Source organism: Grampus griseus (assembly GCF_964374135.1).
Source record: "Grampus griseus genome assembly, chromosome: 11".
NCBI classification, from domain to species: Eukaryota; Metazoa; Chordata; class Mammalia; order Artiodactyla; family Delphinidae; genus Grampus; species Grampus griseus.
In genome coordinates, this window is record NC_139005.1 from 39,250,432 (window position 1) to 39,266,024 (window position 15,593).

The window sequence follows — 15,593 nt, forward strand, 5'->3', positions numbered from 1 at the left end:
CAAAGCTCCCTGGAGGGTGTCCAGGCCAGAGCTTCAAGTTCTGTGAAGCCAGAGCAGGGGAGGGAACATGCATCGCGGTCCTGCTGTCGGTGCCCTTTCCATCTCCCCTCAGGCACCTCCTATAGACTTAAACTATCAGCTCAGACCCTAGGCTCTTCTTTGAATGTTGATTTTCTTTCATCTCCCAAGTGAATCCACTGTGTCCAATGCTGTCCTCCTGGTCTTCTGTGGTACCAGGGAGGACCTGGGAGATGAGTTTAGCTAGAACTAAGACACAGCCTTAATACTCGTGTATTTATTCTCAGAACATACAAACTCTTCTCAGAGAATAGAAAACAGAAAGTTCACTCTGACTTCAAGGACTCAGCCAGCTCCCCATCCCCACACCTGCTAAAAAATTCCCCGGGTGAGGGATGCCTAGAGTGCACAGTACCCCTCGGCACAGGGGCCGTGCACAACTCTAAGCAAGGCTCTCCACTTGTTTGATAATCCGAAAGGGCAAACAGCTGTCAAAATGACAATAAGAGTCCAAGATCCATACTCCTCAGTGCCAGATCCCCTGGGTCACCTAGGGCAACGATGGTGCTGCAGCTTACGCAGTCACGTCTGTGCCGAAGAAGTCCCAGCCCGGCAGCCAGGTTTGTTCAGTCTAGGAGGCAGTGCCAATTGGCTGCCCCCATACCTGGCAAGAGCTGATGGCCCAATGCAATCCCAAAGCCCGCCGGAGGGGCAGGGCTGGGCCAAAACCTAGGGTAATTTGTTCTCCTTGCCTCCTAGCTTCCTCTCCTCTTACAGCCCCACACTCAGGCCTTCAGAACTGAGGGTCTGGGCCAGGGAGTCTGATTGTTTCCTAAGCCCCCATAAGAGTGCGGACCTGGGAAGAGACGTGAGGGTCCTGAAGAACAGGCTCCAGGGCGCAGCCTCGAACCGCAGGGAGAGTGCTGTGTCAGGCAAAGATGGTCTCCTCCCGGCGCTTCTTGGTGAGGATGGTGCCCGGCTTGTGCTGGGCATCGGGGTGGTTGGCCAGCTCTGGGGGGCAGGAGGACACCGGGCTCTCCAGGATGGCTTGCTTCAGCTCATAGAACACAGCAGAGTCCTCTTTGGTGAGGAAGGTGATGGCCACACCACTCTTGCCTGCTCGTCCCGTGCGGCCAATGCGGTGGATATAATCTGAGGAGGGGGAGGAATGTCACTCAGGGCGCCAGGCCAGATGCCCTCGTGAGCAGTGCGTGAAGCCTCCACTTCTAAAGGCTTCATCCTTGCCACCACACCTCTGAGGGCAGTAAACACAGCTCGCGCTGCCTGAATCTGCAGTGCCCACGGTGCTCTGCCCGCTAGCACTGCTGATGGTGGCCATCCTACCACATTAAGACGGAGTGGCCCAGCTCCGTTCTTCTCCATACCCAGAAGACAGAGTGCAATCCCAGGAGCTGGGACAACACACCCAAGAGAGATACAGGGCAGGAGCTCTTCTCACTGGGACAAGCAGCCCTAGGCTCAGAGCTGTGAGACTTGACAGCAGGAGCCTCCTCAGTGGAGCTATTCGAGGAGAAACGGGCAAGGAATCTCCCTTTACCTGGATTGAAGCTGCTTTCCCCTGCACTTACCTTCAATGTTTTTGGCCATATCATAGTTGACAACCATAGACACATCTTGGATGTCGATACCACGACCCGCCACATCTGTAGCCACCAAAATATCCTTGGCCCCAGCCTTGAGGTTGGATAGTGCAAACTCTCGCTGCTCCTGGCCTTTTCCACCATGCAGCGTACAAGCATTGTACTGTTGGAAGAATGGTGAGGTGAAGAAAGAGCAATGGGATCATGGAAAGACAGAAGTTAGGAGGGAGCGGACTGGGAGGAGGGAGGGTTGCAGAGAGCAGCAAGGGAGATGGAAAGGGGAAGGAGGCAGAAGAGAACAAGGGCAACTGAAGTAAGGAGAGAACAGATGAGCTGAAGAAAGGGATAGGAGAGATTGGGGGTGGTGGTGAGGGGAGACACAGACAGGGCAAGGTCAAAGGTAAAGCAATCAGGGGTGAGATGTGGAGCCAAACAGATGAGAAGTAGCGAAAGAGAGAATGAGGGTAAGAGATGAGGGTGGAAAGCAGGGACCAAGAAATTTAAGGAAGTTTAAGCCTGAGTGGAAAGGACACACCCTTCCCCTCCAACACCAGTATCAGGAGTAAAGGACACTCATCACTAACATCTCCCTCCTGACAACACCATCCTCTCTCCCAAACATAAATAAACACGAAACACTTTGACCCACTCTACTCCATATCCTCAGATCCTGCCAGGATGTGTCTCATAACCTCTCCCTGGCCCCAGCACACTTGGAGGAAGACCCAAGGCAGCTGTGGCTGGCACTGCTGGAATGGACAGGGAGTCACAGCAATCGACCAAGTCCTCTTTATCCCCATCAACCACCCTTTTCCCTCTGACCCTGGCTTGTTAAATGTTGGAGAGGTTCCAGAGTAGGTAAGCACTGAAAGCAGAAGCCTAGGGGGCCCGTCTAGTTTCAGAAAGCAGCACCAAAGAGGCCAGGCATTGCTCTCCCTCCCCAGACACACCCCCATCTTCTCCAGGGATTTGGCCAAAACATCACAGCCCTTCTTCTGGTTGACAAAAATGATGATGGGGGGATCAAAGCCTTGCTCCAAGATTGCCAGCAGCTTTTTCCTGGAGAGAAGAGGAAGAGAAAAATGAGATGCATACTACCCTCCACTCCAAGTGAAATGCCCAACACTGATCTACAAACACCAATTCCAGGATCTCCAATGCCCAGCTCTCAACACGGCAGAACAGTCGCCCTCCAGCCACCACTCGCACTAAAAAAAAGCCTCTTCTCCATTCTGTTTCCCCTGGCTCAGCTGCCCCCATACCTCTTTTCAGACTCTGACATGAGGAAGACCTTCTGTTCCACACGTTCGTGGGGCTTGCCGGCAGAGCCAATGTACACCACAGCAGGTCGCCGAAGATAGCTCCGGGCCAGACGCTCCACCGCTGGGGGCATGGTGGCCGTGAACATGACTGTCTATGAAAACAAGAGGTTCAGCCCTGGGCCCAGGCAGACACATCACACATCCCACCATCAGCACAGGCAGCGCAACCCAAGCTGCAGAACAGAAAATGAGCCATGGTGTGAGTTTTGACAGAAGTGGTGCCTGACAGAGAGAGAACTGTCCTTTGCCTTCCCACTTCTTTTCCTCAGTGCCTGTTCAGCAGAGTACTTTACATCTTATGCTAACAGGAAGGGCTGAGAGCATTTGCCAGCACCTGTGGCGGGCAGTAGCATGACTGTTTGGAATCATTTTTCCAGGGCTAAGAGGCTACACTGCTAGGACTGTGAGAGGACTGTACATGGGGAGCCATGCCTCACCATTCTGGAAACATGCACTTGCCTAGGGCAAGAAGGGCCCTGGAGCAGGTCTGGCAACTTGCCCAACTTTTCCCAGCCTAGGGAAGCAGCCTTACTTGGCGGTACTTATGTTTTCCTGACTCGAAGTTGGCCAACATCTTCTCAGGGTCCTCGGCCTCATCCGTGTCCGGCTTCTGGTTGCTGACAGGCATGTGCTCCAGGATCTTCTGGACGTCTGGCTCGAAGCCCATATCAATCATCCTGTCTGCCTCATCCAGAACCACATAGGTACAGCGGCTCAGCACCAGGTAGCGGTTCTCCAGCACATCAATCAGACGTCCTGGAGTAGCAATCACTATCTGGGGGGTACAGTGGAATCATGTGTGGCCCCAGCAGGTACCCCTTTCTTCTCTCTTCTGTGAACTATCCACCCAATAGATCCCCAATGCTAAGGAACTTTGACCCCAACCTCCAGTTATGTTTGGTAGTGAAAGTTCCTGAGAAGTGGCATGAAATCACTTGTTGCTACCTTGGATTTTTTTCAGGAATGAATGGGGTCTCTGAGTAAGGTCCAGGGATTAGACAGAAGAGGCAACATCAACAGAACTTTCTTCGACGGAAGAGAGACTAAGCGATACTATGGAGGGGGTTGGATAAAGGGATTACACTAAGAAGCCTGCAGAAGACTTGATTCCTACAGCAGACTTCTCGTAAAAAGCTCTCCTCCCCTACCCTAAGAAGAAGGCAACACAAAATCAACGACATGGTCTTTCAGAGCAATTAAGAGCACAGCCTTCACATATGAATCTCAGCTCTGCCCATCACCAGCTGTGACTTTGGGCAAGTTATTAACCTGATTCTCAGCTTCACCTGTAAAATGGAAATACCGTTATCTATTCTCTTTAAGGTGGTTGTGAGAATTAATGATATACAGAGTACAATCCCTGGTGCATAAGTCCCCCATAAATAACAGCACATACATACATACCAGCCCCTTTCTTCATTTACTGTACATCTATGGCAGAAACTAGAAACAGAGCCCCCAGACAGAGAGCCCTCCCAAATGGCGGGCTGGCTGCTGGCTAGGTGAACAAACCTCACAACCCATGCGCAGCCTGAAGCCCTGGTCTTCTCTGGAGATGCCGCCAATGACAGCCACAGTGCGGATGCCTAGCGGCTTCCCAAACTTGATGGTCTCTTCCTCAATCTGCTGAGCCAGCTCACGAGTGGGGGCCAGGATGATGGCATAAGGGCCCTGGTCTGACTCTTCGATCCTGTGGTAAATGGGGCATTCCACAGTTTCATGAGCTTTGGTTCTCATCCAACCACAAACAGGAGCAAGACAAAGTCACTCTTAAGGGCAACTAAAGGGAATGAGGAGGGTGGTGGGAAAAGAATGTAACAATTGCTCTTAAAAATGAGACGCCGGGATAGCCAAGCTCTCCAGGGAGTGGTCCTTGCCAGCAATAAAATCATACACTTCTTTGATATCATGATCCAATTATTCCCTAATATCACCCAGACTAAAGGCTTCTGATTATAGACTTAAAAAGAAAACCAAATGCTCATTTGCCATTTTCACCAACTGGTGTCAGCTGATGTCACCTGTCAATTTTGGGGAGAGTGGTAATCCAGACCAGCAACGGGATGAGGAAGGCTGCTGTCTTGCCGCTGCCAGTCTCAGCCACTCCAATGATGTCACGATTCTGTAGCCCAATGGGAATTGCCTGACGCTGGATAGGTGTCGGCTCCTGTAGTGACCCAGAGACAGTAACGTGTACAGGCAAAATTATACTACCTGGGCTGCTGCTGACAGAGTGGGCACATATGCTAGCACAATGGGAGGACACCAAGCACAGTGAACAGGAATGGGACCCGAGAAGAAACACAATCAACAAACAATACTTCCACCAGAAACTGAGAGACGTCACCTTGGTGCCCACTGGCAGAGAAGGCACCGAACAGTCTAGGAACAAAGTTCTCTGTTCTCAAATTAAATCCGTACCCCCTAGAATCTGGGAACACGTAAGGCCTTCTGGTCCAATCTGCTCCTTCATACCTTGTAGCCACACTTATCGATGACCTCCAAGATGTGTGGAGGCAGAGAAGAGTCTTTCCAGGATCGGATGGGATTGGGGATCTTGCCACCTTTGGTGGTGATGCTGTAGTCCTCACGGAAGATCCGCCAGTCCCTGTCTGTCATCTCATCCAACTTCTTCTGGGACCAATGCCTATCATCCCAGCGTTGCTTGGCTTCCTTCTTACGAAGTTTGCGGAGTCTTGCCCTGGAGCAGGACATGGGGAATGAAGGGGTTCGTATCCTCCATCTCCTTCCTGTAGACTCGGCTCTGCCCAAGCACCTGCAGCCCTGCCCACTCACTCCTCCTGCTCCTTTTCTTCCAGCGTCCGCCTCTTCTCCATTAGGTCTCCATAGAAACGTGACTGCTCTCGTTTCTGCTGCTTTAGGTCAATGCCTGCAATGAAGCCTCGCCCCAACAACTGCACCTGGTGCCGTTCTTTGTACCTGGGATTGAGACAGAGGAAGAGGAAAAGAGAAGGAGCTGCTAAGCACAAGGATGGAGGTGCAGACTACCAACATTACCAGTTCCCCTTCCAGCCAGGGTCCTTCATCGCCCAGAGGGCTGGCTAACTACTATTTTACCCATCTCCTCATCCCAGCCTATCTTACTTCTATCTCTGTAGTCACTGGTTCTCTCTAGCAACTGCCTAGTTTAAAAGACCTAGCACTGAGGCCTGAAGACACTCACAGGGGGTTGTAGTCAATGGAAGTGTCCTCAGATGCATCCCACTCAAAGACAAACTTGCGGTCATTGAGATGCCTCGTCCGGCGCCGCTTCTTGATGCCACCCAGGTAACGCTCCTGCCCGGGCACAGAACACAAAGCCCATCAAACGGGAGGCCCAAACCTCATATACAGAGATCAGACTGGCCCAACAAGCAAGCCTCCTTAGTGTGTGAGGAGCGTGGGGCCACGAAGACAGAGCTGAGGCCTGCACCTTAATGGCATGCAGTTCCTTGCTCTTATCCTTCTCCTCCCGGATTTTCTGCCGCCCTTCCTCATCCTCGTTTCCATTGGTCTCCCGCTCCATCCTCTCCCTGCGTTCCCGACGTTCCCGTTCCTGAGGGTCTTCTGTAGACCAAAGAAAGCAAAGCTGCAGAAGAACTCAGTGGAAGAAAAAAGAGGGCATGGAGGAGATCCAGACAACAGACACCAAATGCGTAAAAAAATGGGGGGGGGGAGATTTATGAGACAAGGGAAATGGAGACCTAACAGAAAGATATTTTTCTCAGAAACTTGCCCCATCCTTCCTTCTTCCAAACTCAGAGCAAATAGCTTTCTAGCTCTCCTAAGTTACACCACAATCCCATTCCCACCCTTCCCTACCCTGTCTAGGGGCCACAGGGTAAGAAAACGAACCCAACATTTTCCTGCCCAAGTCTTGGAACTGTTTCCTTTTCTTCCTCTCTTCCTCAAGCATCCTCTGCCGCTCCTCCACCTCCTGCTGCCGTCGCTTTAGGGCTTCAGCCTCTCGTTCTGCTTTGGAGAGGAACTTGGGCTACAAAACAGATTACAACTGTAAACAATGATCTAGGAACAGGGTATAATCACACCACTGATGGCAAGATGGCAGGGAGCCCAAAAATATTTGCTCAGGCATTAAACATGTTAAGGAAAACATAAATAGGCCCAGGACCCTGTTACGGGCTAAACTGTGTCTCCCTCAAAATTCACATGTTGAAGCCCTAGCCTCCAGTACCTCAGAATGTGACTGTATTTGGAGACAGAGCCTTTAAAGAGGTGATTAAGGTAACCTGAGGCTCCAAGGTTGGGCCCTAAACCAATCTGACTGTGTCCTTATAAAAAGAGAAAATTTGGACACACAGAGATACCAGGAGCATACACACACAGAGGGAAGAGCATGTGAATATGGAAAAGACGTCCATCTACAAGCCAAGGAGAGAAGCCTCAGAAGAAACAACCCCATCTGATCTCAGACTTCTAACCTCCAGAACTGTGAGAAAATAAATTTTTGTTGTTTAAGTCACTCAGTCCGTGTGTTCTGTCATGGCAGCCCCAGCCAACTAATACAGACCTTCAAGCTCTTACCTTAGCCTCAGCTTCTTCCTCAGCCTTTTTCTTGGCCAGAAGTTCCTCCAGGGATAATGGCTGGGCCTGAAGATAAAACACAGGACTTCAGTCCATAGAGGCTCTCTCCCTATGAAGAACAAAGTTGGGCTTGAACTGAAGAGGAAGATGAGGAAAAAAATCCTTCCTCTTTTTACCTTAGGCTTCTTATCACCATGTTCATCCTCTTCATCCTTCCTAGAGTCTCTGTCTTTCCGAGATTTAAAATCTTTTCCTCGGCCAGGAGATAAACTTAAAGGCAAAGGAACAGGAAAAGGGATATGGATCACTCTTAGCCTAGCCCCTGGATGAGGCTCAGACTGAGCTCGCCAAAAGAGGATGGAAGTTTTCCCACGACTCAGCAAGACTGGCCCACGGTCATCCAACATGTCCTGAAGCTCCTTTTGCAGACCTGGTCACTCTGCCTGCTCTGAAACCTAACAATGACCCTATCTTGGCCCCATTCTACCTGAATCTCCTTTTCTGAGACTATTCTCTTCTGGGAAGTGGATCTTCACTACTGATATCAAAAATTATTTCCTCCAAATATTACTCAGTCATAAAAAAGAAGGAAATATTACCATTTGCAGCAACATGGATGGACCTAGAGATTATCACACTGAGTGAAGCCAGACAGAGAAAGACAAATATATGGTATCACTTATACGTGGAATCTAAAAAATAATACAAATGAATTATTTACAAAACAGAAACAAACTCACAGACACAGAAAACAAACTTATGGTTACCAAAGGGGAAGGGGGGCGTGGAAGGCTAAATTAGGAGTATGGGATTAACAGATACACATGACTATATATAAAATAAACAACAAGAATTTACTGTAGGGACTTCCCTGGTGGCACAGTGGTTAAGAATCTGCCTGCCAATGCAGGGGACATGGGTTCGAGCTCTGATCCGGGAAGCTGTCACATGCCGCGGAGCAACTAAGCCTGTGCACTACAACTACTGAGCCTGTGCTCTAGAGCCCACGAGCCACAACTACTGAGCCTGTGCTCTAGAACCCGCGAACCACAACTACTGAGGCTGCGTGCCACAATTACTGAAGCCCGTGCGTCTAGAGCCCGTGCTCCACAACGAGAAGCCACGGCAATGAGAAGCCTATGTACCACAACAAAGAGTAGACCCCGCTCGCCGCAATTAGAGAAAGCCCGCGCACAGCAACGAAGACCCAACGCAGCCAAAAATAAATAAATTAAACTTTTTTAAAAATAAAAAAATACAATTAAAAAATTTCTTAAAAAAAAGAATTTACTGTATAGCACAGGGAACTATATTCAATATCTTGTAATATCCTATAATAGAAAAAAACCAGAAAATATACACGTGTGTGCGTGTGTGTGTGCGTGTGTGTGTGTGTGTGTGTATATATATATATATATATATATATATATATATGCGAAACTGGATCACTTTGCTATACACCTGAAACTAACCCCATATTGTAAATCAACTATATTTTGATTAAAAAATTATTTCCTCCAAACAGCATATGCATGTCAGTAGAAAAAAAAAATCCTGCATTACTTGAGAATACACAATAAATTTAGCCGACATGGCCACCCACATACACCCTTCCCAGATACTGCTATATATGTCCTTTCCTCATCTCTCCTTCCTACCAGCCCCAGCAATCTTTCCCCACACCTGCTATAAGCTTAATATGCAAGAGATCTCAACCCCACTGCGTTTGTTGCAAGAATTCTATTCTTTGCCCTGAATTCTAATCTACAGATTCAGGGCCTAATAAAAACTTTGTATAGCAAGTTTCCAGGGCTTCCCTGGTGGTGCAGTGGTTAAAAATCCGCCTGCCAGGGGCTTCCCTGGTGGCGCAGTGGTTGAGAGTCTGCCTGCCGATGCAGGGGACATGGGTTCGTGCCCCGGTCCGGGAAGATCCCACATGCCGCAGAGCAGCTGGGCCTGTGAGCCATGGCCACTGAGCCTGAGCATCCGGAGCCTGAACGTCCGGAGCCTGTGCTCCGCAACGGGAGAGGCCACAACAGTGAGAGGCCCACGTACCACCAAAAAAAAAAAATCTCCCTGTCAATGCAGGGGACACGGGTTCGAGCCCTGGTCCGGGAAGATCTCTCATGCCGCGGAGCAACTAAGCTCATGCGCCACAACTACTGAGCCTGCGCTCTAGAGCCTGTGAGCCACAGCTACTGAGCCCGCGTGCCACAACTACTGAAGCCCACACACCTAGAGCCCGTGCTCTGCAACAAGAGACGCCACCGCAATGAGAAGCCGGCGCACCACAACAAAGAGTAGCCCCCACTCGCCGCAACTAGAGAAAGCCCACGCACAGCAACGAAGACCCAACGCAGCCAAAATATAAATAAGAAACAAATTAAAAAAAAAAAAAAAGTTTCCAGAACAAAGAGATCAAGATACTGGTGCATTAAGCTATCCCAACAAATATATGTTGTACATTCTGGTTAGAAAACTGAATGGTCCGATGGAGCTGTTTTGTTGGGTGGTAACCTTTTCAAACTAAATTCTAAGAACAAGCTGACCCTCAAGAAGTGGTGACTTCACTAACTGGTTATCCTTTCTAAAGAAGGTGTGTGCCTTCTAAAAAAGACAGTTCTACTATAACTGCCAATAGGATTCGCTATGGAAAATTTACTTTCCCCCGAAGCTGAGCCAGCTGAGATGCAGAGAGGAAGCGACCAGAGTGTTGCCCTAAAGCCCACTCCCACTCCCTCAGGTACCTGGATCGCTTGCGGTCCCGTCTGTGCCCATCCTTATCCCGATCTCGGTCCTTCTTATTCCGATCACGCTCCTTATCTCGCTCTCGTTCTTTGTGCCGGCGTTCTCTGAAGACACCACATTTAGGAAATTACATGACACTTCCTGAGTCCTGAGTATCCTGCTTCACTGCAGCCCTAAGAAGGTTCCCATGCTCTTTTCTCCCCAAAGTAATATTTTACAAATTGGAAAATGTGTTTCCCAAGAAGTTATGAGGGAATTCTAAGAAGGTCTAAGAGCTCAGAGCTGTACTGCTAAGTATCAGTGGCAATGATAGGCCATGGATTATGTGAACAGATGAACTATCTTCCTTGATCATCTGGACCTTCATCTTACAAGTTCCCTATTAACCTTTAAGAACTAAGAGAAATGTATGAAAGACTAATGCCCTAATATGGAGGCATCAGAGGAACCAAGAATAAAGGAGTTTGAAATGTACACTCCCTTTTCACGTAACAAACAGAAAATTACTTTACCTTTCTGTAGACTTGGAACGGGAACGGGAACGAGAACGGCTGCCTCCTCGACGCCTTTCCCTTGAACGATGCCGTTTCCTATCTTTAGATGGGGAAGACTTCCGGTCTCGGTCTCTATCCCGTTCTCTGTCAGGAGTCCGAGATCGCTTCCTTTCCTCCTTGGAAGGTGATGCCTCACGGTCCTTCTTATCAGCCAGCTCTCCTGCCATCTGTCATGGGTAAGAGGAGTATTTATTATGTACTAGGTACTGCTCTAAACTTTTTACAAATAATTTACTTAATCTCAAAACAACCCTCTGAGGTAGATATATTGGTATGCATGCTTTACGGATGAAGAAGCTGAAGCTCAGATGTATAAAGTAACTTGCCTAAGGACACACGGGTGTTAAGTGTCAGAGTTTTAGGCAGTCTGGCTCCAGAGGCCCATTCTTATTCATTAATGCTATGTTATTTCTCTGGGATTCCTTTTTGTATATATTCATTTCCAAAAGTATACAATGAATACACCTTATTTTTATAATTAGACTGCAAGAGTATTAAAAGAAATGTTAGTTAATGAATAGTATACTAGCTATCTCTAGAAACATCTTGTTTTGCTTATCTTAGGAGTCTATTGTGTCTGCCAGCCCACCAGGATCAGTCAAGGTATATACATCTAAGGGAGATAAGTTCTCTTGAGCTCACAAAGAAAGCTCAAAAGAGAAAAAAGGAGTTTAACTTAGAGATTTGGGATTATGATCAGCACCTCAAGGAAACCTAAATTCAAATAGAGAAACTCACTTTTACTCAGATTAAAAGAAATGTATTTCTAGTTATACAATGGCAAAAACTTTGTGAAGGGTACATAGGACTCCATACACTTTGGTTTTACGACTTCCTTCCTTCCTACAATTATTTTAGAATGTAAAATAAGGGAGGGAGGAATGGAGAGAGGGAAGGAGGGGAAGAGGGAGGAAAAAGTGTACCAGAAACTAGAGATCACAGACGTTCTGACTCATGTTCCCTACTCAGATTTTCACAGCCTTGATTATAATCCAGTCCCATGAAAAGTTTGAGCAGGAATTTGTTCTGTCCCCATACTGCCTAGGGGACATTGAACACCATGCCACACTGTCAACTGTCCTTCAGACTACAAAATTTTCTTCAGCCAGGTGCTAAATTCAGACAGCAAGTCTGAATCTGCCTCTATTCCACCATCACCACCACCATCCCTAAGCCTCAGGATATTTTCAGAACTTACTTTAACCCCAAATGGTTCCAAGGAAATAACAGTTCCCTAAGCTTTAGCTTATGATCCCCCTTTCCCATGTAATTCCTGCCATATATTTTTAAGAAGGGAGAGTATGTAAAGAAGAGAAAAAAATGAACAAGTAGCACTTTCAAAAGGCGGAGACAACCCATTTTACCTCAAAATTGCCAGTACGTCATGCATATCACATGGAAATTATACTTATGTCTCGTCCACTTATAGCCCTAAGAAAACGATCCAGGGACTTCCCTGGTGGCACAGCGGTTAAGAATCCGCCTGCCAACGCAGGGGATACGGGTTCAATCCCTGGTCTGGGAAGATCCCACATGCCACAGAGCAACTAAGCCCATGGGCCACAACTACTGAGCCTGTGCTCTAGAGACCGCAAGCCACAGCTACTGAAATCCATGAGCCTAGAGCCCGTGCTCTAGCCCATGCTTCACCTCAAGAAGAAGCCCGCGCACCGCAACGAAGACCCAACGCAGCCAAAAATAAAAATAAATAAAATAAAATAGCCCTCTTCTATTAAAGAAAAAAAGAAAACAATCCAGAGGAAAGGCCATCTTCTCTATAAAGCATCCTGGGCATCAGCATTCTTTCGACAAATATTCACTGAGTACCTGGTAGGTGCCAGAAACTATTCTGCGTACTAGAGGTACAGCAGTAAACAAAACAAAGTCTCTGATCTCATAATGCTTAAATTCCAGTGAAGCAGACAACAGTTAGGCAGAAAGATAAGAGAATTTCAAACAGTAATGAGTGCTAATGAAGAGAGTAAAACAGGGTGACATGATGGGGAGCAGTATGAACAAGAGATAGAAGGCTCTGGAAAGAATTTTTTAGATGACATGTAAGCTGAGACTTGAATGATGGGAAATAGAGTCTGCAAAAATCAGAGGAAGAATTTATTGGGCAGAAGGGACAGTAAGGCACTGGGGCAAGAACTAGCTTAGCATGTTTGCCAATTAAAAATAGACTCGTGTGGGACTTCCCTGGTGGTCCAGTGGTAAAGAATCTGCCCTGCAATGCAGGGGACAAGGGTTCGATCCCTGATCGGGGAACTAAGATCCCACATGCTGCGGGGCAACTAAGCCCGTGCGCCACAACTACTGAGCCCGCACGCCTCAACTAGAGAGCACGTGTGCCGCAAACTACAGAGCCCACGCGCTCTGGAGCCCGTGCACCACAACTAGAGAGAAGCCCACGTGCCGCAACGAAGATCCTGCATGCCGCAACGAAGACCCACCGCAACCAAAAATAAAAATAAAAAATAAGTAAAAAAAATAAAATAGATTCGTGTGAGGAATTCCTTGGCGGTTCAGCGGTTAGGATTCAACACTTTCACTGCTGGGGCATGGTCTGATCCCTGGTCAGGGAACTAAGATCCCGCAGGCTGCAGGGCAGGGCCAAAACAAATAGACTCATGTGGCTCAGTGGCAGTGACCAAGGGGGAAGACTGATTCGCGATGAGTTCAGGGAGGTAGGCAGGGGTGAGATCATGGAAATGTGTTTCAGGCCAGGGTAAAGGAACTTGGATTTTAATCTAACTGCAGTGGGAACCTTAGAAAGGTGATAAACAGGAAGTGATGTGGTCTTATTTTACATTTTCAAAGAATTACTTTGGTGACTTGCAAGAAAACATACGGTAGGGAGGCAACAGTGGACACAGAACCACTGAGAATGCTATTACAGTAGTCTACACAAGAGATGACAGTGGCTTGTTCTAGGAAAGTGGCAATGGAGATGAAAAGAAGTAGAGGGCTTCAGGGTACATTTTGAAGGCAGAGCTGATAGGACTTACTGATGAAGGGAGGAAACAAAGAGGAGAGACAGATGTAACTCCTAAATTTACGGTCTGACCAACTGGTTAAATGGTTCACGGTGCCATTAGTGACCAGAGGAGACTGGGGAAGGAAAAGACTTAGAAGAAATCAAAAGTTTCATTTTGACCATGTTGAGTGTAAGATGTCAATAAGAAAACCAAGTGGAGATTCCAGAAAGGCAGTTGAAAATGTAATTCTGCAACTCAAGAGAGAGTCTGGAGACAGTAACTTGAGTTATCAATATATAGATTGCTTTTAAAGCCATGGGACGCTAAGTGATATTACCTAAGTAGGCATTCTAGTTAAAGAAGAAATTAGAGGAGGACCCAGGATTGACCTCCGGAACACTGTAACATTTAGAAGTCAGGCACAGGAGGAGCCAGAGGGAAAAACTGGAAAGAAACAACAGCCAGTGAGAAATAAGAAAAAATGGTAAAGTACGGCATCACAGAAGTCAAAAATGTGTTTCAAGGAGGGAGGGGTTACCTGTGTCAAGTGGAGAAAGACTAGAAGATAAAGCAGTGACCCTTGCATTTGGAAAAACAGAGATGGCTTGGCGACCTTTGACAAGAGCTGTTTCAGTGGCATGGAGGGAGTAGAAGGCTGAGTGGAGTGAGCTTAGAAGAGAATGAGAAGTGCAAATAAGAAGAAAGTAAACGTAGGAAACTTTTATTATAGGTTCCACTTATCACAAACCTCCACATCTTTGAGTTCCTCAGTTCTTGTAGGGCAGGGGCAGAGTCTTTTTTTCATTCAATGAACTATGTACTAATCAAGCATCCACTATATGCAAGGCACCACGCTAGGCGCTGTGTGAGTTACAAAAGGAAATCAGGAAGATCCTGTCCACAGGAAGCTTACAAAACAATAGAGGGTTATGAGACACATAGCAAGATGCAGGCTCAAATGAATTATTGCAGGAGTTCAAAGAAGAAGTTTACTTTCACTTGTAAAAGGGAATTTGGAAAGACTGTAGAGAAAGTAGCTCTTGAGCACTGAAATATAGGTAGAATCTGAAGATGTATAACTGAAGGTGCCAGGAAGAAGTCATTCCCGGAAAAAGAAATAATACAGGAGGCGCAGAGGCGGGAAAGCATGACTGGTTCTGGGAGAAAAACCAGAGTTTCAGTTCGGCTGAAGCGAGGGCTACTCGAAACATGAAGGAATAAAGTCGGACTGAGGGTATCACAGGTGCTGTGCGCGTGGGAAAAGGTCTGACCTGGAACATCGTCCAGGGACCTGCCCTGTGCCCCCAGGAGCCAACACTCCCGCTGGGGCCCGCGCCCTTTCGCTCCTGCCCGCCAGAGCTTTCCAAGCTCGTGCCCCTTCCCTGAGGCGTTCTTCCCGTCTTATCCCGGAGACAAGAGCCACCGCTGTGCCCTCACTCTCGCCTTCTCTGCAAGCTGCTGGAAAACGCTTCCATCGCCCGAGACTCACCACTCTTGAGTCCGAACCGCCCAACGCGGCCTCAACGTCGCCGAGCAGTCGCCATCTTCCCCATTTCCTGGTCGCCGGGCTGCTCCCCAGGCCGCGCGGCAAGCTGGGAAGGCGAGTTCCTGGTGCTGAGCAGCGCGGGCCGAGAGCGAGCACCTGAAAACTACCAATCCCAGAATACACGGTGAGAGCGTCGGCCCCTGGCCGCGGGGGCCGCTGGGCAATGTGGTTCGCCAAACATTTGAGTCTGCGGGAGGAAGTTTTTCGTGGGCCGGCTGTTCTCAAAAGGTTTTTCTCTCCGCGAGCGCAGTCTTCCTGGAATATGCTGGTTTTCCTAGAAA

The 15,593-nt window shown here is 48.1% G+C and overlaps 1 protein-coding gene across 2 annotated transcripts; it reads right to left on the reverse strand.

Moving 5' to 3' along the window:
- Positions 1-286: 286 nt before the first annotated feature.
- Positions 287-15,338, reverse strand: DDX23 (DEAD-box helicase 23). Of its 2 annotated transcripts, none has more exons than XM_082665030.1 (17): positions 15,256-15,338; positions 10,747-10,955; positions 10,234-10,338; positions 7,663-7,756; positions 7,487-7,552; positions 6,797-6,935; positions 6,375-6,508; positions 6,126-6,238; positions 5,738-5,881; positions 5,417-5,642; positions 4,963-5,108; positions 4,454-4,631; positions 3,474-3,716; positions 2,882-3,029; positions 2,570-2,678; positions 1,608-1,782; positions 287-1,170 (listed from the first exon to the last, which is right to left on the reverse strand). In XM_082665030.1, the coding sequence occupies exons 2-17, from the start codon at positions 10,953-10,955 to the stop codon at positions 1,072-1,074; spliced, it is 2,328 nt and encodes a 775-aa protein (XP_082521156.1). In that variant the 5' UTR covers positions 15,256-15,338; the 3' UTR covers positions 287-1,071. The 2 variants fall into 2 exon arrangements, with proteins under 2 accessions (XP_082521156.1, XP_082521155.1); XM_082665029.1 differs by having other exon boundaries at positions 2,882-3,033.
- Positions 15,339-15,593: the final 255 nt, after the last annotated feature.